Genomic DNA, 15,543 nt, shown 5'->3' with positions numbered 1-15,543 from the left:
AAACTGGAATCCTGCTGTGAAGACGTGAATCAATCCAAGCCTTGTTTGGGTTCGCTTTAAGTTTTTTTTTCCTCTTTTTTTATTTATTATTAATTATTAATATTTAATCAATTTCCTTTTCTTCTTTAAAACACAAGTCCGTCACTTATTTTTTTTTGTCTTCTAGTTTTCAGATAGAGTCCTGAAAAGAATGGAGAGCAGTGAATCGGTTCGCCTGTGCCGCGGGGGCTGGGTTTATTTTTGAAGCGGTAGGTGGTAGTGGTGGCTGGCGGCTGCGAAGACAGACGGATTTTATTCAGCATTGTCATCCACATCCTCGTCCATCAGCAAGGCTGCAAACTTACTCGCTGAGCTGAACTTCTGAGCGGAGAGAGAGAGAGAGAGAGAGAGAGAGAGAAAAGGCAGTGAGTATACCACACAGCGAGAGATGGAAGATGAAAAAGATGGGACAAAAAATTATTGCTGTAAAGGCAGGTTCGTACTTTAATCCTGCGACCACCGTTGAAGGTGATTGCTAGTCTCTAGTCGTGACACTGTCTGCCGGTCCAAGGGAGACTGCTTCACCAGGGCTGATTGTTTTTCCACTCTAGCTGGTCAGGTCGCATGGACCAACTCCCCGCTGGTCTAAAGACTGAAGTATGAACTGGCCTTTACCCAATACAACTTTCTAAAGTTGGGTCGTTATTTTTCTTCTTATTCATAAACTGCTTAACAAAAGCAAATGTTTGATCGCCTAGTTTCACAGGACCCCAATTTCAACACTTCTTACCTAAACTCAGTCACAGATTTACAAAAAAAAATAATTGGGATCCAGTAAGACAGCCACACAATTCCTGGGTTTATGTCAGCTCACTGCACAGAGGAATATTACCTACCTGGTATTTCATTCAAAAACTCATAAAAACATAAAACTGAATGGAAATGGTAGGATTTCAAATCAGTGCTAGAATATTTTAACACCCTCACACATTTGTATTTAATTCAGACACTTGGCATGATGCCTTCAGGGATGTTCCTAGTGGGGGGAAAAAGCCAAAGCAAACACAGACTTACAAATACGGATATTTTTACGAATCATTTTTGTATTCTTTTTTTAAAATCCACATGTCCCTGGTTTTCAGCTGGGGAGCTTAACCCAAAACCAGCACACAAGGTACTTGGATTTAAACACATATGAGAACAGGGATTTTCTGAAGAGTATGGAACAAAACAGCTGATTAATGACCCTGGGACATGTGAATATTATAAAATAAATACCAAGATTGCCAAATGATCAATACATAATAAAAACAGAAGGCAGCTGGTCAGAGGGTACATTTCCTGCAAACTGAAGTATATATTTAGCGGGGAGGGGGTGGGGGGGGGAGACCATCCAAATGCATTGGTATTGAAAAGAGAACAATCGCGACACTCCTCCCCAGATAAACCGTACACATGTGCCTTCAGAGAAGTGAATTTCCCCCTGCATGTAAACAAGGAGGAAGATTACTGAAGTAGTCAGGGGCCTTTATCCCCCCTCTAAAGGCAAACCGCCCACCTCCATCGTAAATGCATTACATGGGCAATTGAAAACAGAAAATAACGGCCCAGAGTGCCGGCTAACACTGCAACTGCCCGTGGCCAGCAGGCAACAGCGAGTTCAGCACAGGCTACCCCTGACTGCAGGACTCACAGGGATTGGAGATTCCTCGTATTTCTTTGGCTCAGGTGCTGGTTTAGAGTCTCGATCCCTCTTGCTGTCTTTCCTGGAAAAAGAAACACAGTCTTTAAGAGAGTGTGTCTACTTGGGAGGGGGGTTTGTTCTAGATAAAGTGGCTTCTATAGATGGCGATTGAGACAACAATCATGCTGGGACGGTGTTTGTGAATGGAGCGTTATCAAGGTTAACCCTAAACAGCCCTTCACTCACACCCCCAGCTGGGGTACTGATAACTCCTAAGCTACACTACACACCACACAGGCACACCATGCTAGTGGATGGAACAGCTCCAGGGAAGTATTGCCACAGGCAGGTGGAAAACACTCAATGGGAATTGAGACAAACAGGGGCGTCTCCCAAGCTGTGCATTGCAGTGTTTACGGAGGACTCTCAGCATGGCTGCTACATGTCAATTAAAAAAAGGGGATGCAGTCTAACCAGCAATCTGGCAAGAATAAATTAATATATTTGTAGGGCCACTATCTTTATTTAGGCAGGGATGTAGATAAAACAACAAACAAAGGGGGAAATGCCCTGCTAGGTTTGTTGCATCCCCATTAGGAATTGCATGGTGATTTTGTGATGAAGACTAGCTGCTACAGGAGGCACCAAATTAAATTTCACTTGCCAGATTCAAACTAAGGACATGAAAAGGCAAAAGTGGTGTGGCACAGTATCTTAAATGGCGCTACACTGCTGCTAGATCCATTCCTGATTTAACCCTGTTACAGTGTTATTTATTATTTATCGTGAAAACCATTTCCCACCTAATATATCGTCACTAGAATATTTTGAAGCTCTCCTCGTCTGGTTTCAGATATCACTAATCTTGGACCACCTTTCATTAGGTCTTCCAAGACAGGTGCTTAATTCAGAAATACTAAAAAAATGTAATGACAAAATGTTAGAAGTCTCTCGGTGCTGAAACCAGCCCTCAATTAAAAAACAAACAGGAGAAATGATGCAACTTTCTTCGCTACCTGTTCTTCCAACACGGTACCAGGGTTAATCCACACCTAAGGGAAGCTAGGCTAATCCCCCCCCCCCCCTGAGATGAGTGGAGAGCTGTAGCTGACCTGTCTGCCTCCCTTCGTCGATCTTTGTTTGCTCCTTCTCCTCGCCCCCTCCCTGTCCCGGGACCTGCAGAGCCCCCCCTCCCTTTCGCAGGGGGTCTGTCCCGTCGAACACCGTCTGACCGGTTCTCATCTGGAATGAGAGCCCGACAATGAGACGAGGCGGCTAGCAGCTTTAAACCAGAGGCAGCGTGCATGAACTAGATATCCCCGAAAAAGACCAATTACTGGAGTAAAAAAAAAAAACTAAAAGAAAATGTCAAGTCTGTCAACCAAATGATGTCAAAGACGGGACACCCAGACCCAAAGATGTTTAACGAGCGTTTTAAAACGATGCTTCAATTTCTGACTGCTGGAAGAAAAGCTGCAGTATTTACCAAGGCACTTTTCTTCATGAAATGTGAAATCTCCAATTCATGCGCAACAGGGTAAAGTTGGAGAACGCTGTACCAAATTCAATAGTAGAGGGAAACCAAAGCTGCAGTTTCCACTGGACCGACCACGTTTGAGAAACTGCGACCCCCCACCCCTCCACCCCACCCGCCCCGACAACACAGAGTTTAGCGATCTGTGGATGTGTGCACACATATTCCTGACCTTAGCGTAGTGTGTGCACAACAGAGATCAAAATTAACCCTTTCTGTGAACATCCGGTGCAACAGCCCAGTTCACTAATCAAGTGGCTCAAACCATGTCAGTGTTTGAGCAGCGGTGTTTGTGTGTTGAATGAAGCATACCGGGGCGGGGTGTACGTTTGAGGTATTTTCAAATGCAGCCAGAATTCGGTAGATGTTGCAAAGGTGTAACACATCACAGGTGTGCAAAGTGCTTGCCAACACAAGTTAAGGCAGGAAAGTCTGGATTGGAATTGGTACCTCTTCCTTTCTGGGACACACTGCCATCGGGAGAGCTTGATTGTCTAGAGAAAAGGGAAACAAGGAGGAGGACAGAGTTTTAACACAGGGAGCAAACTAAGCAAACAAAAAACAAAACAAAAAAACCCACACACACATACGGAAAACTACAAAGAGGTACTTAATTCAATATGTTAACGTGACATTATTCAGCAGGATTCCTTTGTCTTTATGAAGCAAAATGAGTTAATTCTATAGGGTGATGAAAAACTTAGCTGTACACAGACATGATTTGAGAATCGATTCCTCGATCTTGAGTAGACGGCGCTTATGAAAACAAGGAGGGGGAGAGTAAATTCGTACCTGGTGAAGCTTGGCGGTGCATTGCCGCCGGGCGACACTGGAGAGCGGGGGTCCTGGTCGCTGGAGCCTCCAGACACGGTGGGGCGTTTCACCCAGGCGTTCTCCTTGGGCGGGGGCGCCGGCACTACTTTCAGAGGCAGGGTGTCCTGCTTGGCTGTGGGGGGACGGGTCCCGGGTGAGGGAGGGTCCTCCTCGCGGTTGAACACCTCGTTCTCCACCGAGCGCTCACTCTCTCTACGGCGTGTGGCTGCGAGGCAGACAGACAGGGGGCGGGTAAAGTGAGATACAGTGCACACATACAACTCTCCACCGGCAGGGACAGTGGACAAGTGACAGTGTTTTGTTTTAGTATTTCTAAAATCCAACTTGGCCATTAACATGTGAAACAAACATGCATATTGTATTATGTATGTAAAAATAATGTGATATCTTGCAACAATTGTAAGTCGCCCTGGATAAGGGTGTCTGCTAAGAAATAAATAATAATAATAATAATAATAATAATAATAATAATAATAATTATAAAGATCACCCGTTTACCATTGGGGCTGTCAAGCGATTAAAGACAAATCGCGAGAGATTAAAAACATTAATCTCAGTTAATCTTGGTTTTTAAAATTGCATATTTAATTGATACAATTACTGCATCCATCTCATTTAAGTTTGTTTTATTACTGATATTATTATCATCCACAAAAACAACCCAGCATAAAAAACCTGTTTTCCTATTTCTGGATCCTATTTGTTGGCCCCTCTATATAGTTTTAGATTTGTTACACTCCAGCATTTGCTGTTAAATTGTTTGAACCATCTGCTAAAATCACAAGGGAGTCACCTTACTGCATTTAAAATGATCCGTTTCCTTTAGTTTCTTTTACTCATTATCCACTTTGCAACAGCACTGGTTATAGTCGTGTACTTGGCTTGATTCATGGGTTTGCAGCGATCCTGAAAAAAATTACTCTGTCGAAACTGACAGGCTTCGTTTGTTATTGTATTTTGAGAAGTGAAAGCATGTTTAGCACCAAGTCTTTCAGTTTGAGTGCTTTGCTACATAATGCGGTTCCGTGACTAATTTGACATGCAAACAATGACTCCACTCATTCAATCCTGGCATGCACGCCAGTGTATTGAAATGGTGCCACAGTGATTACGGTATGCTAAGAGGGACAGAGGAGTGCGAGTAACGTGCGTTAAAATTCACCTCCCAAAAAATTAACGTGTTAATCGCAGAAGCGACTGACAGCCCTAATTTATGTTTTTAAAAAAAAAATTGTTTATGAATATGAGAAATGAATGTATATACACACTTACTTGTGCTTTATCTGAACCTGTAAGACAGTTTACAAAAAAAACAGTAAACGTCTGACTAAACAGACGTCTAAATAAACACCTGTCTAAAAAATAATTATTTTTTAAACACAGGCTTTCCCAGAGGTTAGTCCCTCAGTTCTAATCACATGTGCGACCAGAAACGTTGGCAGAGCCTTACCACGCCCAGCGGTGGAGCCAGTACTTCCTGGCTGGGAGGACTCGCTGCCTGTCCGCGACCGCTCAGCAGGCTGTTCCTCACTGCGCCAGCTCGGATGTCTAAGGGTGGAGGGTACACAGGTGTTACACAGATACCAGTGCGGCTAGACCCACGTGTACACACAATCATCACACAGCAGATCTTTTCAAACTGTTGGCAAGGCGCAACAATGGCCCAACCTACTAGCCCCTTAGCTCAAACCACTGGCCCACACAGTCAAGATGAGGGTCTGGGAGGGAAGTGATGTAGTCTACATTTAACTACACCACCTACCTCCCAGTCTTTCAGATCTAAATAGCCCACACTGCATCCCCCTCCCAGTTTCCAGCTCCAACCAGCAACCCACACACCTCCCAGTCCGGCAGCTTTAAGCACCAACCCACCTCCCTGCCAGCCCCACAGCTCTACCCCCAAACAGCTCCTCTCACCTCTCCCGAGGCCTGCGCTCGATGACTCTGCCCTTGTCGTCCTCAAGCTGCCTCTGCAGCTTCTCCTGCTCTTTCTTCAGCCTCTCCTCCACCTCTCTCTCCTTGGCCGCGGTGTCCACAGGCTTGGCAGCCCCGAAGATGGAGGAAGCGCGGCCAGTTTGTGCCGGAGGCCCCGCGGTTTCCTCTTCCTTCGGGACGCTGCGGGGCTTCAGGTTCAGCTTGGGTCTCTGCACTGGACCTGCCAGGAAAACACACACAGTGAGCAAAAGACCAAAAAATAAATAAATCTAGAAACGTCAGTCACTGAATTTAAGTTTCTTCTTTTAGGGTTTCTAAATTTAGCACTAATAAGTGTTAAAAAACAGGAAAAAAAAAAACTGTGTAGTTCTGAAACCTGGTCATTTCAAAAACATGAAGTTCAGGACTGGGTGCAGTGCTAGCGTACTATTCCAGGCTGATCATCCCCCCTTTTCCTCCCTCACCTCTCTCTTCGCGCCTCTCGTCCCTGGACGGGCGCTCCTCCCGCCTCTCGAAACGGTCCTCGCGGTCTCCGTAGCGATCGCTGCCGCCCCGGAAGTCGTCCCGCCGGTCGTCGTAATCCCGTTTGAACCCGCTGCCGAAGGCCCGGCGGCCCCCGCCACGCGAATCAAAGGCTGTCGAAGAGTCTGCATTCGGTTAGGGATCGGCTGGGTCTCACCGCAGTACTGCTACTAAGAAAGAGCTGAGCTCTCATTCACACACAGCGTTAACATAGCCTGGCCTGCTCAGCTGATAAAGACTCTCATTTCACACACACACACACACAATACGGCAAGCCTGCATACAGTCGATGCACTAAAACACACATAGTAATGTCCATACAGCACATCAACTAGCTGTCCTGAAAAGCTGCATTGTGTTTCAAGGCCTTCAGGAGACAGAATGCACACTTTTAGGTGCGAGCAAAACAAAACACAAACCCCACGATTTGATACCCCCGTGGGTAACTCCTAGCCCAGCGTGTTCGACGCTGATTTCACGAGGACTGGTTCACGTTGCCACGCGGGTCTCCGATCCTGCCCCTGGTTTCCCCGCTCTGAACACTGACTGACCTGCTTTGTCGTAGTCTCTGCGGTCCCGGTCATCATACCGCTCCCTGAACCGGTCTCTGTCTCGTCCGCCCTCATACCTGTCGTCTCTGCGCGGGCCATCGCGGTCGAAGCGGTCCCGCGATTCTGGGGCAGGGAGAAGGAGAGAGAGAGAGAGAGAGCGAGAGGCACGGTTACTATCGGACCATCCTTACACTACTTTAAACCTGTTTGGCACGGCACAGTTTTATTCTTATTTCACTCATTGAGATTTATAGACAAAGTAAGTGTGTGGTCCAGTGGTTAAAGAAAAGGCCTTGTAACCAGGAGGTCCCCGGTTCAAATCCCAGCTCAGCCACTGACTCACTGTGTGACTCTGAACAAGTCACTTAACCTCATTGTGCTCAGTCTTTCGGGTGAGACGTAATTGTAAGTGACTCTGCAGCTGATGCACAGTTAACACACCTTAGTCTCTACTAATCTCTGTAAGTCGCCTTGGATAAAGGCATCTGCTAAATAAATGACAACAACAATAATAATAATAATTGTTGGTATCAACAAGCATGACCACATCAATACATGACGTAGAACTACTGACGAAAGAACCAACCAATAGTTGAACATTAACTAATCCTACAGACTTGCATCGTGATGAGAAGAGCGGTCATTTCAGATTTACCAGGGGTCTGTTTTTTTTTTTTTTTTTTTTTCTGGAAACATTTTAAAGAACAAGGGAAGTTGTCAAATCTAGCAGGGCTAGTGAGAGTTTCAAGCCCAGCATAAATGTATAATACAGGGATGGCCAAAGTTGGCTCTTCCACTCTTTGTTCCAACCCTGTTATAAATTGTTTAACTGAACCAATTAAACCTCTATCCAGAGCCTGAAGTAGTTCATTATATCTTTTTACCTATTAAACTAGAAGTGGAATTTTTGGGCGTATGAAAAAAAAATTGCAACAAGTCGTCAACATTTCTGGAGCAAAATATGTTTTATGGGTGCGATACGCCAAATATTTTTGGTAGCAAATATTTATGGCTTTTCAATAACCCTCCCGGTTACTTACTTTCCCCGAAGGAATCCTCTCCACCACGCCGTGGCCCGGCGTCATCGCTGTCTGCGCTCGGCCTCGCCCGCCAGTCCCCGTCAGTCTTATCAGGACCTCCGTCTGAACGGTTCCTGTCGCGGTCCCAGCCAGACGAGCGATCCTCTCGCTCTGCGGGAGAGGATCGAATACAACTTATTATAACTTATGAATGCAATGCAATTGGATTTTAAAGTCTTGGTTGTCCCAGACTTCTCTTGGCCACGAGTAAGAATGGCCCTCTCCTCCCAGTCCCTTAGCTCTAAGCACTAGCCCACACAACCCTTTCTCCCAGTCACCTTTAAAAGACGAGGGACTGGGAGTGAGGGGATGTAGTCTGGTTAACCACTAGCCCACACCACCATTCCCCCAAGTGTGAAGGGGATGTGGAAACTAAATGGCAAACTTTTAAAAGGACCATGAAGAGTGTTCTATTATATAACACAAAAGTATTGGTTCACATGCTATTAATATTAGAAATAAAAAGTGCATATCAAAATGACGTGGCATGTTCTGTATACCAGATGGAAATCTGCAACTCTGCAGTAAATCTAAACCGCAGACACATGTTACACCGTGACCCCCACCAAGGGCAATCCCATACAGTAGGGGACAGGATTCAGCGAGACACCTTCCTGCTGATGATATACAAGATACAGATCAGCATAATGGGAGGAATGGGACCGCCACAACGTACCTTTCTCTTGTGACTGGTCTGCAATATCCACCCGAATTCTTCGGTTCCCTAGGTTCTGAAACACAACAGTGGGGGGGGGCACCAGTTAATAATGGTTGTAGCACCACCCCTCCATTTTATTTTAATTATCAGAAACATCCAACCAGGTGAAGCAGTAGCTTCCAAAAATACTAAAAAACTAAATAAAAATCACATTCTGTACTATTAAAAAGCAGGAACACATGTTGTGTTTAGAAGGGACTGGTCTTGATGGGCAGAATAGTTTAGTTCCCAAACATCTCTCAGGTCTGTAGGCTCTTATATTGTGTCCGTTTTGCTCTGTGATGCAGAATTTCCTGTTGCAGTTTCACCAACATATTCCCGTGACGTTCTTTGGCTGGTAATATCAACAGTCAACCCTACTCCTTTTATAACAAGAGAGCTCAACATGTTGCACTAGAATAAATGCTTAGTGCATGTGGCCCACTGTCCCAAATATTCTGCGCCCCCCTCACCTCCTCGTTGAGGGTCAGTGCTCTCAGTATTGAGTCCACATCATCGAACTCTGCGTACCCAAACCCTTTGAGCCGCTCGGGGTTGCTGGGTTCACGGGGCAGACGCACAGCGCTAATCTGTGGGGTGGGGGGAAAAAACAAAACAGAGGCAAGGTTAGCACTCCTCTCCAATTTAAAAAAAAAAACACACTGATTTATGTAGTCTTCCTGTGGGGGCTAATAATGCAATATAGTAATTGGAAGTTATTTATGTATAATTAACTTGCAACATCCCATCCGGACAGCCTACGTGCTTGGATTAAATCCAAAATTATGGCTGCACCATAGCCATTATAAAATATAGCTATGGAAGCGCCATCAATTTATTCAGGCCAAAGTGTCTAAAGTCACATGGCAGTCAACTCCCATTTAATTAAATGTAGTATTAAGAATGTGTAAACTTAACACAAAAAAAACCAAAACACACACATATAATTATAAATTATGTATTAAAACACTGCAACTGTATTAGATTGCGTGTGTGCAGAATGGAGAACACTAAGGCCAACCCCCATACCTGGGCTGCATTCACGTAAAATCTGTTTCAACACCTGCGCTGAAGTTGAAGCTGTAAACTATCAACACATCCAAAGCCAACACATCGGGCGAAAGGCTGCGGAAGGTCACTCACGTTGAGCCCTCTGAAGAATTCCTTGATAGATTCCTCCGAGACGTCGTAGGGCAGGTTCCCCAGGAAGGCCGTGTAGGGGGGGCCGCGAGGGAGGCGGGAGCGATCCACGTTGGGCTCGCGGGCTGCGCGCGGGGCTGTGGGCAGGATGGAGCGGTCGATCGCGGGCGCGCGGTACGTGTCTTCTTCGGTGTGCCACGAGGTGGACACTGGGAGTTAAAGAGAAATAAATAAAACACAACTATAATCCCCTCATCACCAATTCCATCCTAGCCCGTGCCTCATTTATATTAGGTTTACTAGGATCTGAACTGGTATGCTCTTGATCATGCAGGTATCCACCACCCTTTTTAAAAGCTGGTGCACACTTCAATCTGTGCGACCGGTGCCAAGGGCGATTTCTAGTCTCTCTAGTCGTGCGATTGTCTGACAATCCTACACATGCCACTTTATTTTCCCCATCTCCACAAATCTTTACTCTTTCCAAACCGTTCCAGCCACGTCGAATTAGTAGCGTGCCCCCCCTGATCACCCCACACCCACCAATCTTCTACCTGCCCCCGCACTCACCATCTCCCTCCAGGTCATCTGTCTCGTCGGCCCAGCTGGTGGGCTTGACGGGCGGGTAGTTTGAGGTGTTGTTGCTCCCACTGTCCTCCGCAAGGAAGTCGGTAAGAGTCAGGGTCTTCCCCTTCTTCTTGTTCTTCTTACCTACACAGAGAGAGAGAGACAAGCAAACACAACAGTGAGACACAGTACTGGCCCACAGCCTGGGGAGAGACAGTATAGCACCTGACGACTCGTCTTCCAGAAAATCTACAGTGCACAGCACGCCCACAAGCTCCCCCGGCCACCACACCACAAGGGCGGAGGGCAAGCCAACGTTATCTCAAACAGCACTGGAGCCCAACCCTCTGCCATCGGCGGCAAGGCCAGGGGAATGAAAAAGCATTTACCACGCTTCCAAGAGATCTGTGCTTAAGGATAGCCTAGAGGCCATAACCTATATATTATAAAAAGACATTTAAAACAATCTGAGGGTTAAAAAAAAAAAAAATCCAAATACACCAAAGTCTTCATGTTGCCAAAGGTATATTTACAAATCAGGGCTGAAAACTGTTGTTTTAGCTTAGTTTATTAAGCTATTGTGTAATACATGAACTGCATATACAGGAGGTCTCACCAGAGAGAATTCATATTGGACAGGGCTGTCTCGCAGACCCTGCTATTACACACGATACACAAGCACTGTATTCACACTGCTTAGTCTCATCAATCAAGCTTACTAAACCACCAGCTAATTCTTAACACAAATAAATTAGGATTGCATTCTGCATTATTACACAGATAGAATAAAGGAGACAGCAGGTCCTGGGGAGATAGAGCACCATATGGCAGGGAGACAAGCACATGTGCAGCTTCTATATAGAGGCCTGCCTGCTTATCTCAGCTTGCCACATATTGTCCTGGCTTAGCAATGTGGAAGGTTCCACTGCCGAAACTAATCTCCTTGCTTTCATCTTAAACACAACAAGAATAATTCAAGTGACGTTTCCATGGTCCCTCATTAAAATGAGCATTTGAGGTATCACACCAGTATCCCATCAGGACCAGCACCTGCAGTTGCACATCACGATAGACATCGTATCGAGACATTAGGGTACCGTCACACCCCTAATTCTCAACGCATGTGCTCCGTTCTTATCGATGTAATTCGTGTTTCACAAACTCTGATGACACTTATGTCAAATGGGAACTGTGTTTGTCATCTCAGTTTTATCTGGGATGACAAACACATCCAATTGCAACTGGCTCTTTTAATATGGCATGGCAGCAATAAACCAAAGGGGCTTAACCACTGTTTGTGCAGGGAGATGTTAGATGCCATCTGGACTGTGGACAACAGTCATTCATAATGTGCCAAGGGGGGGGGAATGCAAGTGCATCAAGATGCTGTTTGTACCACCTATGAAAAGACAAGCTACAAAAGGCAGCTGCGGGGAGGGTGGGTAATTCAGTAAAATAAGGTTAATATCTTAAAATACAACATGCCCATTCACAATTTTTTATTGATTGATTGATTATTTATTATTATTATTATTATTATTATTATTATTATTATTATTATTATTATTATTATTATTATTATTAACAGTTTTGCTGGTGTCTGGTGCATTTTGCATTTAGGTTTTTACACCCCGACGAAGGCACTTATGTTGTGAAAACCTTGGTGATATGTATTTATGAATTGAAGACACACATTTCTGGAGTGCAGTGGAGTGTGCAGTTCTCTCTTTTTCTATACTGTGTCTTATGGCTTCAGCCTTGAGAACCCCTTCCGCTCTACTTTAATCCAGCCGTAGACATTTGAACACCAGGGCATGCTTTCTTCCAGTCCTTAAGTTATGCAAGATGATAAAAGGCATATCAAATATGGCTTTGCCACCCCACATTCAATATGCGGGTAACGACAAGATAAACCGTATCCTCTTCAGAAGCACACTGCACTGTATAGCCTACGCTATACGCAGAGCAATCCAAATAATTATTTTACTTATCAAGTCATTATTTCATGAGAAGTGTACACAGCAATACACCGGGCAAATACTAGACCTTCCCTGCCAGTGCTTTAGAATAGATTCCACAGTCCTGTACAACCCAAGCCTGCTAAAGAAGTCTATATTGTAGAGATTTTATGGGATAAGGGAGGAACGAAATAAAAAAAGCTGCTTCCAAATATTAAGCCCAAGTCAATATTTGTGGCCACCACTCCTTAGGGTTTGATAGCCTGGTAGCCACTTGACAATGCTGCAGTAGGGAGACCAAATGATGGGCAACCGCTGACATTATCAAGGCTCACAAAGGGAATGTTTGCTTGCAACAGCAGCATTATAAAAAAAAAGCTGTACAAAAGTAATGAAGCTACAACTGACAAAACAAGAGGCAATAAAAACTGCAAGCACAATTTATACACTGCGCTAGGTAGTGGCACTGCACAAAGGGCAATTTGTTTTTATGACTTGATCACTTAAAGCAGGATAATAAAAAAAAAAAGTTCGGTCAGAGAGCGAAAGCAACATTGTGTTGACAGCGAGCGAGGCAATGGTTCGTCAGCACAATCTGTAAAGAAATTACACAACACGGTGCAAAGACGTTGCGATGCCAGAAATGCATTGGACTATTGCAAGTTTGCGACGGCATGTTTGTTAGTAAATAAATAAAAAAAATGACATTGGTACAGCATTTGCAGTCCAGTTAAAAACAACAAAAAAGCCTCCACTATTAAATAAAGCCCAATGCTTAATAAAATTGCCCACTCCCTTCCATTTTGTCAAAACGGCTTAGTCAGGCAGTACTTTACATGCGTGGCCTGAATGCAACTAAATTTCACAAATCGGTTATAGATACTGTACAAGATATGAAACAAAACCGACAGCACACAAAACGTACACATCACTTACGTCTAACGATATATATATATATAGATATCCAGTAAAATCGCGTTTTTTGTTTTTTTTTGCAGTTTGCTCGAAAATGTTTGTCTCCTCGCTCGACTCAATGAACACGTCTAGACAGAATTGCGCCAACATCTAGGTATAACTAAGACGCAGATACGGTTTAAAAACGTCTACAGCGGACAGGCAAACATTTGCTGACGCTGTGCGCCAGTTACTTAATGGTCAGGGGGATTTTGCTATGGGTATATATATATAGGCCTACGCCATTGATTTTAACAGCTACAGCAGCATCAGCGCAGTCTTGCTAAATACTGGCCCCTTATCCTCCTCAGGTCTTGTCCCGGGACAGTTTGACATGCGAGTAGCTATAGCGACGACAGAATGACCACGGGTCGGATCGGGGAACCTGGGTGCCCTATTAACACCCCACTTTCTAAATCCGTGCCTCCCTTGTTCCTCTCCCCACCCAAGTTACACGTGGGGAGTACCTCACCGCCCCTCACCCGTCACCACACGCCTGCGCTGTAGGGCGACACGCAGCTCGGCGCCTGCGCCCTGACCCCCAGGTCTGGAGGACACAATACGGCAAGACGGATCACCAGCCTGCGCAACAACTAAGCGGCAAGGCGGGACACAATCTAGCAGCCTCAAGCGGGATCTCTATTTGGCAGCGACCGAGAGGCGCCTGCGTACTGCGGCGCAGATAGGAGGGACAGTATCCGGCAAAGCGCCCCCCACCTTTCCGTCTCCCCCTCGGCTCGGCCGCCGCGTCTATTGAACACAAGACCACAACCTTCCCCGCCCCGGTAAAAACACAGACCGGGATTTACACCCCCCCTCCCGCCTCAGACAACACGTTAAACCGCGTCTCGCAGCGGTGCGCCGCGCTGCTTCTCTCCGCGCCCCGGCCCGGCGCGGCTCCCTCACACAATCCTTACCTAAAGCCGCCATGATGCAGAGTGAGTCCGTGTCGGAGACCCGGATGGAGGCGTCGCGTGCTTATCACCGGGAGCGCGCCTCCGTGCCCGCGGAGTCGCCACCTGACCCTGCGCCGACCAATCGCGGCTCGACTCGGGAACTGCGGGCGACACACGCAGACTGCACGGCGATACGGCAGGCCAGCTGGGTCAAACATGCACCGCGTACGACACGTTTGCAAATATTCGCTACGCCTACTCATTTGGACCAATCGGAGCACAGAAATGTCTACGCGTACCAATTTTGAATTGGTACTATTTCCTCTAGTCATTTTACATCAGTGGCTTATCAACGTATTCGCTGGTAATCGCTTAATATTATGCACGACGTAATTGGCAAGGCATATAAAAATATTATATTATACAAGCTGAAGTTAAAAAATTGGACTTTGCATTGGATCATTATATAGTATTATTATTATTATTATTTATTTCTTAGCAGACGCCCTTATCCAGGGCGACTTACAATCGTAAGCAAAAACATTTCAAGTGTTACAATACAAGTAATACAATAAGAGCAAGAAATACAATAACTTTTGTTCAAGCAAAGTACAAGTGTGACAAACCACAATTCAATAATACAGCAGATAATAGTGATAGTTACATCAGGATATGATTAAATAGTGATAGTTACATCAGGATGTGATTAAATACAAAGTACTACAGGTTAAACACTTGGCAGATTACAGTATTCTGAAGTACAGGATTAAATGCAGTAAAATAGGGGGCAGATTAGAGCAAAATAAAGCACATTTACATGAAGGGTGATAGTGTCCCAGGATACAAACAGAGGAGTTCTACAGGTGCTGTTTGAAGAGGTGAGTCTTAAGGAGGCGCCGGAATGTGGTCAGGGACTGGGCAGTCCTGAGTACACGTATACTCTTTAAATATATTGGCTTTTATTTCATTTCTAAGAACTGATTAGCCCAAATTTGTACGTGTAGTAAAAATAATATCAGGTGTAGTTAACATTTGAAACGTGTACTAAACAGTAGACGTTTTTGACCCAGATGGTCTGCCGTACAGTAATAATAACCAGGCGTGTATTATACTGGAAAACCTTATTATATTTTATGGGTTTATGAATAAGTGAGAAGGTAAAGATAAGAGGGTAATGGCATATATTTTTAACGGTATAATTCCTAACTGCTTA

At 45.1% G+C, this 15,543-nt stretch overlaps 1 protein-coding gene across 5 annotated transcripts; it reads right to left on the bottom strand.

Annotated features, from left to right (window-relative positions):
- Positions 1 to 61: 61 nt before the first annotated feature.
- On the bottom strand, positions 62 to 14,507 carry LOC117401113 (eukaryotic translation initiation factor 4B-like). Of its 5 annotated transcripts, none has more exons than XM_059011443.1 (15): positions 14,352 to 14,506; positions 10,526 to 10,666; positions 9,959 to 10,164; positions 9,289 to 9,405; positions 8,795 to 8,849; positions 8,080 to 8,229; positions 7,040 to 7,162; positions 6,431 to 6,613; positions 5,949 to 6,186; positions 5,482 to 5,579; positions 3,990 to 4,236; positions 3,648 to 3,691; positions 2,776 to 2,905; positions 1,673 to 1,745; positions 62 to 360 (listed from the first exon to the last, which is right to left on the bottom strand). In XM_059011443.1, exons 1-15 carry the CDS (start codon positions 14,362 to 14,364, stop codon positions 292 to 294), a joined length of 1,887 nt encoding a protein of 628 aa, XP_058867426.1. In that variant the 5' UTR covers positions 14,365 to 14,506; the 3' UTR covers positions 62 to 291. The 5 variants fall into 5 exon arrangements, with proteins under 5 accessions (XP_058867426.1, XP_058867427.1, XP_058867428.1 ...); XM_059011444.1 differs by having other exon boundaries at positions 6,431 to 6,601; XM_059011445.1 differs by lacking the exon at positions 1,673 to 1,745 and having other exon boundaries at positions 14,352 to 14,507.
- Between the last annotated feature and the right edge of the window lie 1,036 nt (positions 14,508 to 15,543).

This window comes from Acipenser ruthenus, chromosome 42 (genome assembly GCF_902713425.1).
Source record: "Acipenser ruthenus chromosome 42, fAciRut3.2 maternal haplotype, whole genome shotgun sequence".
NCBI lineage: Eukaryota > Metazoa > Chordata > Actinopteri > Acipenseriformes > Acipenseridae > Acipenser > Acipenser ruthenus.
The sequence above is the reverse complement of the archived record's forward strand: the minus strand, read 5'-3'. Positions and strand labels throughout refer to the sequence as shown.

Bases quoted from the DNA above. Each gene is read 5' to 3' on its own strand.
- LOC117401113 (XM_059011443.1), bottom strand. The intron at 10,165-10,525 runs GTGAGTGCGGGG...TTTAACTCCCAG, and splicing joins AGATGACCTGGAGGGAGATG to TGTCCACCTCGTGGCACACC. The intron at 7,163-8,079 runs GTAAGTAACCGG...TCCCTGCCCCAG, and splicing joins AGAGGATTCCTTCGGGGAAA to AATCGCGGGACCGCTTCGAC.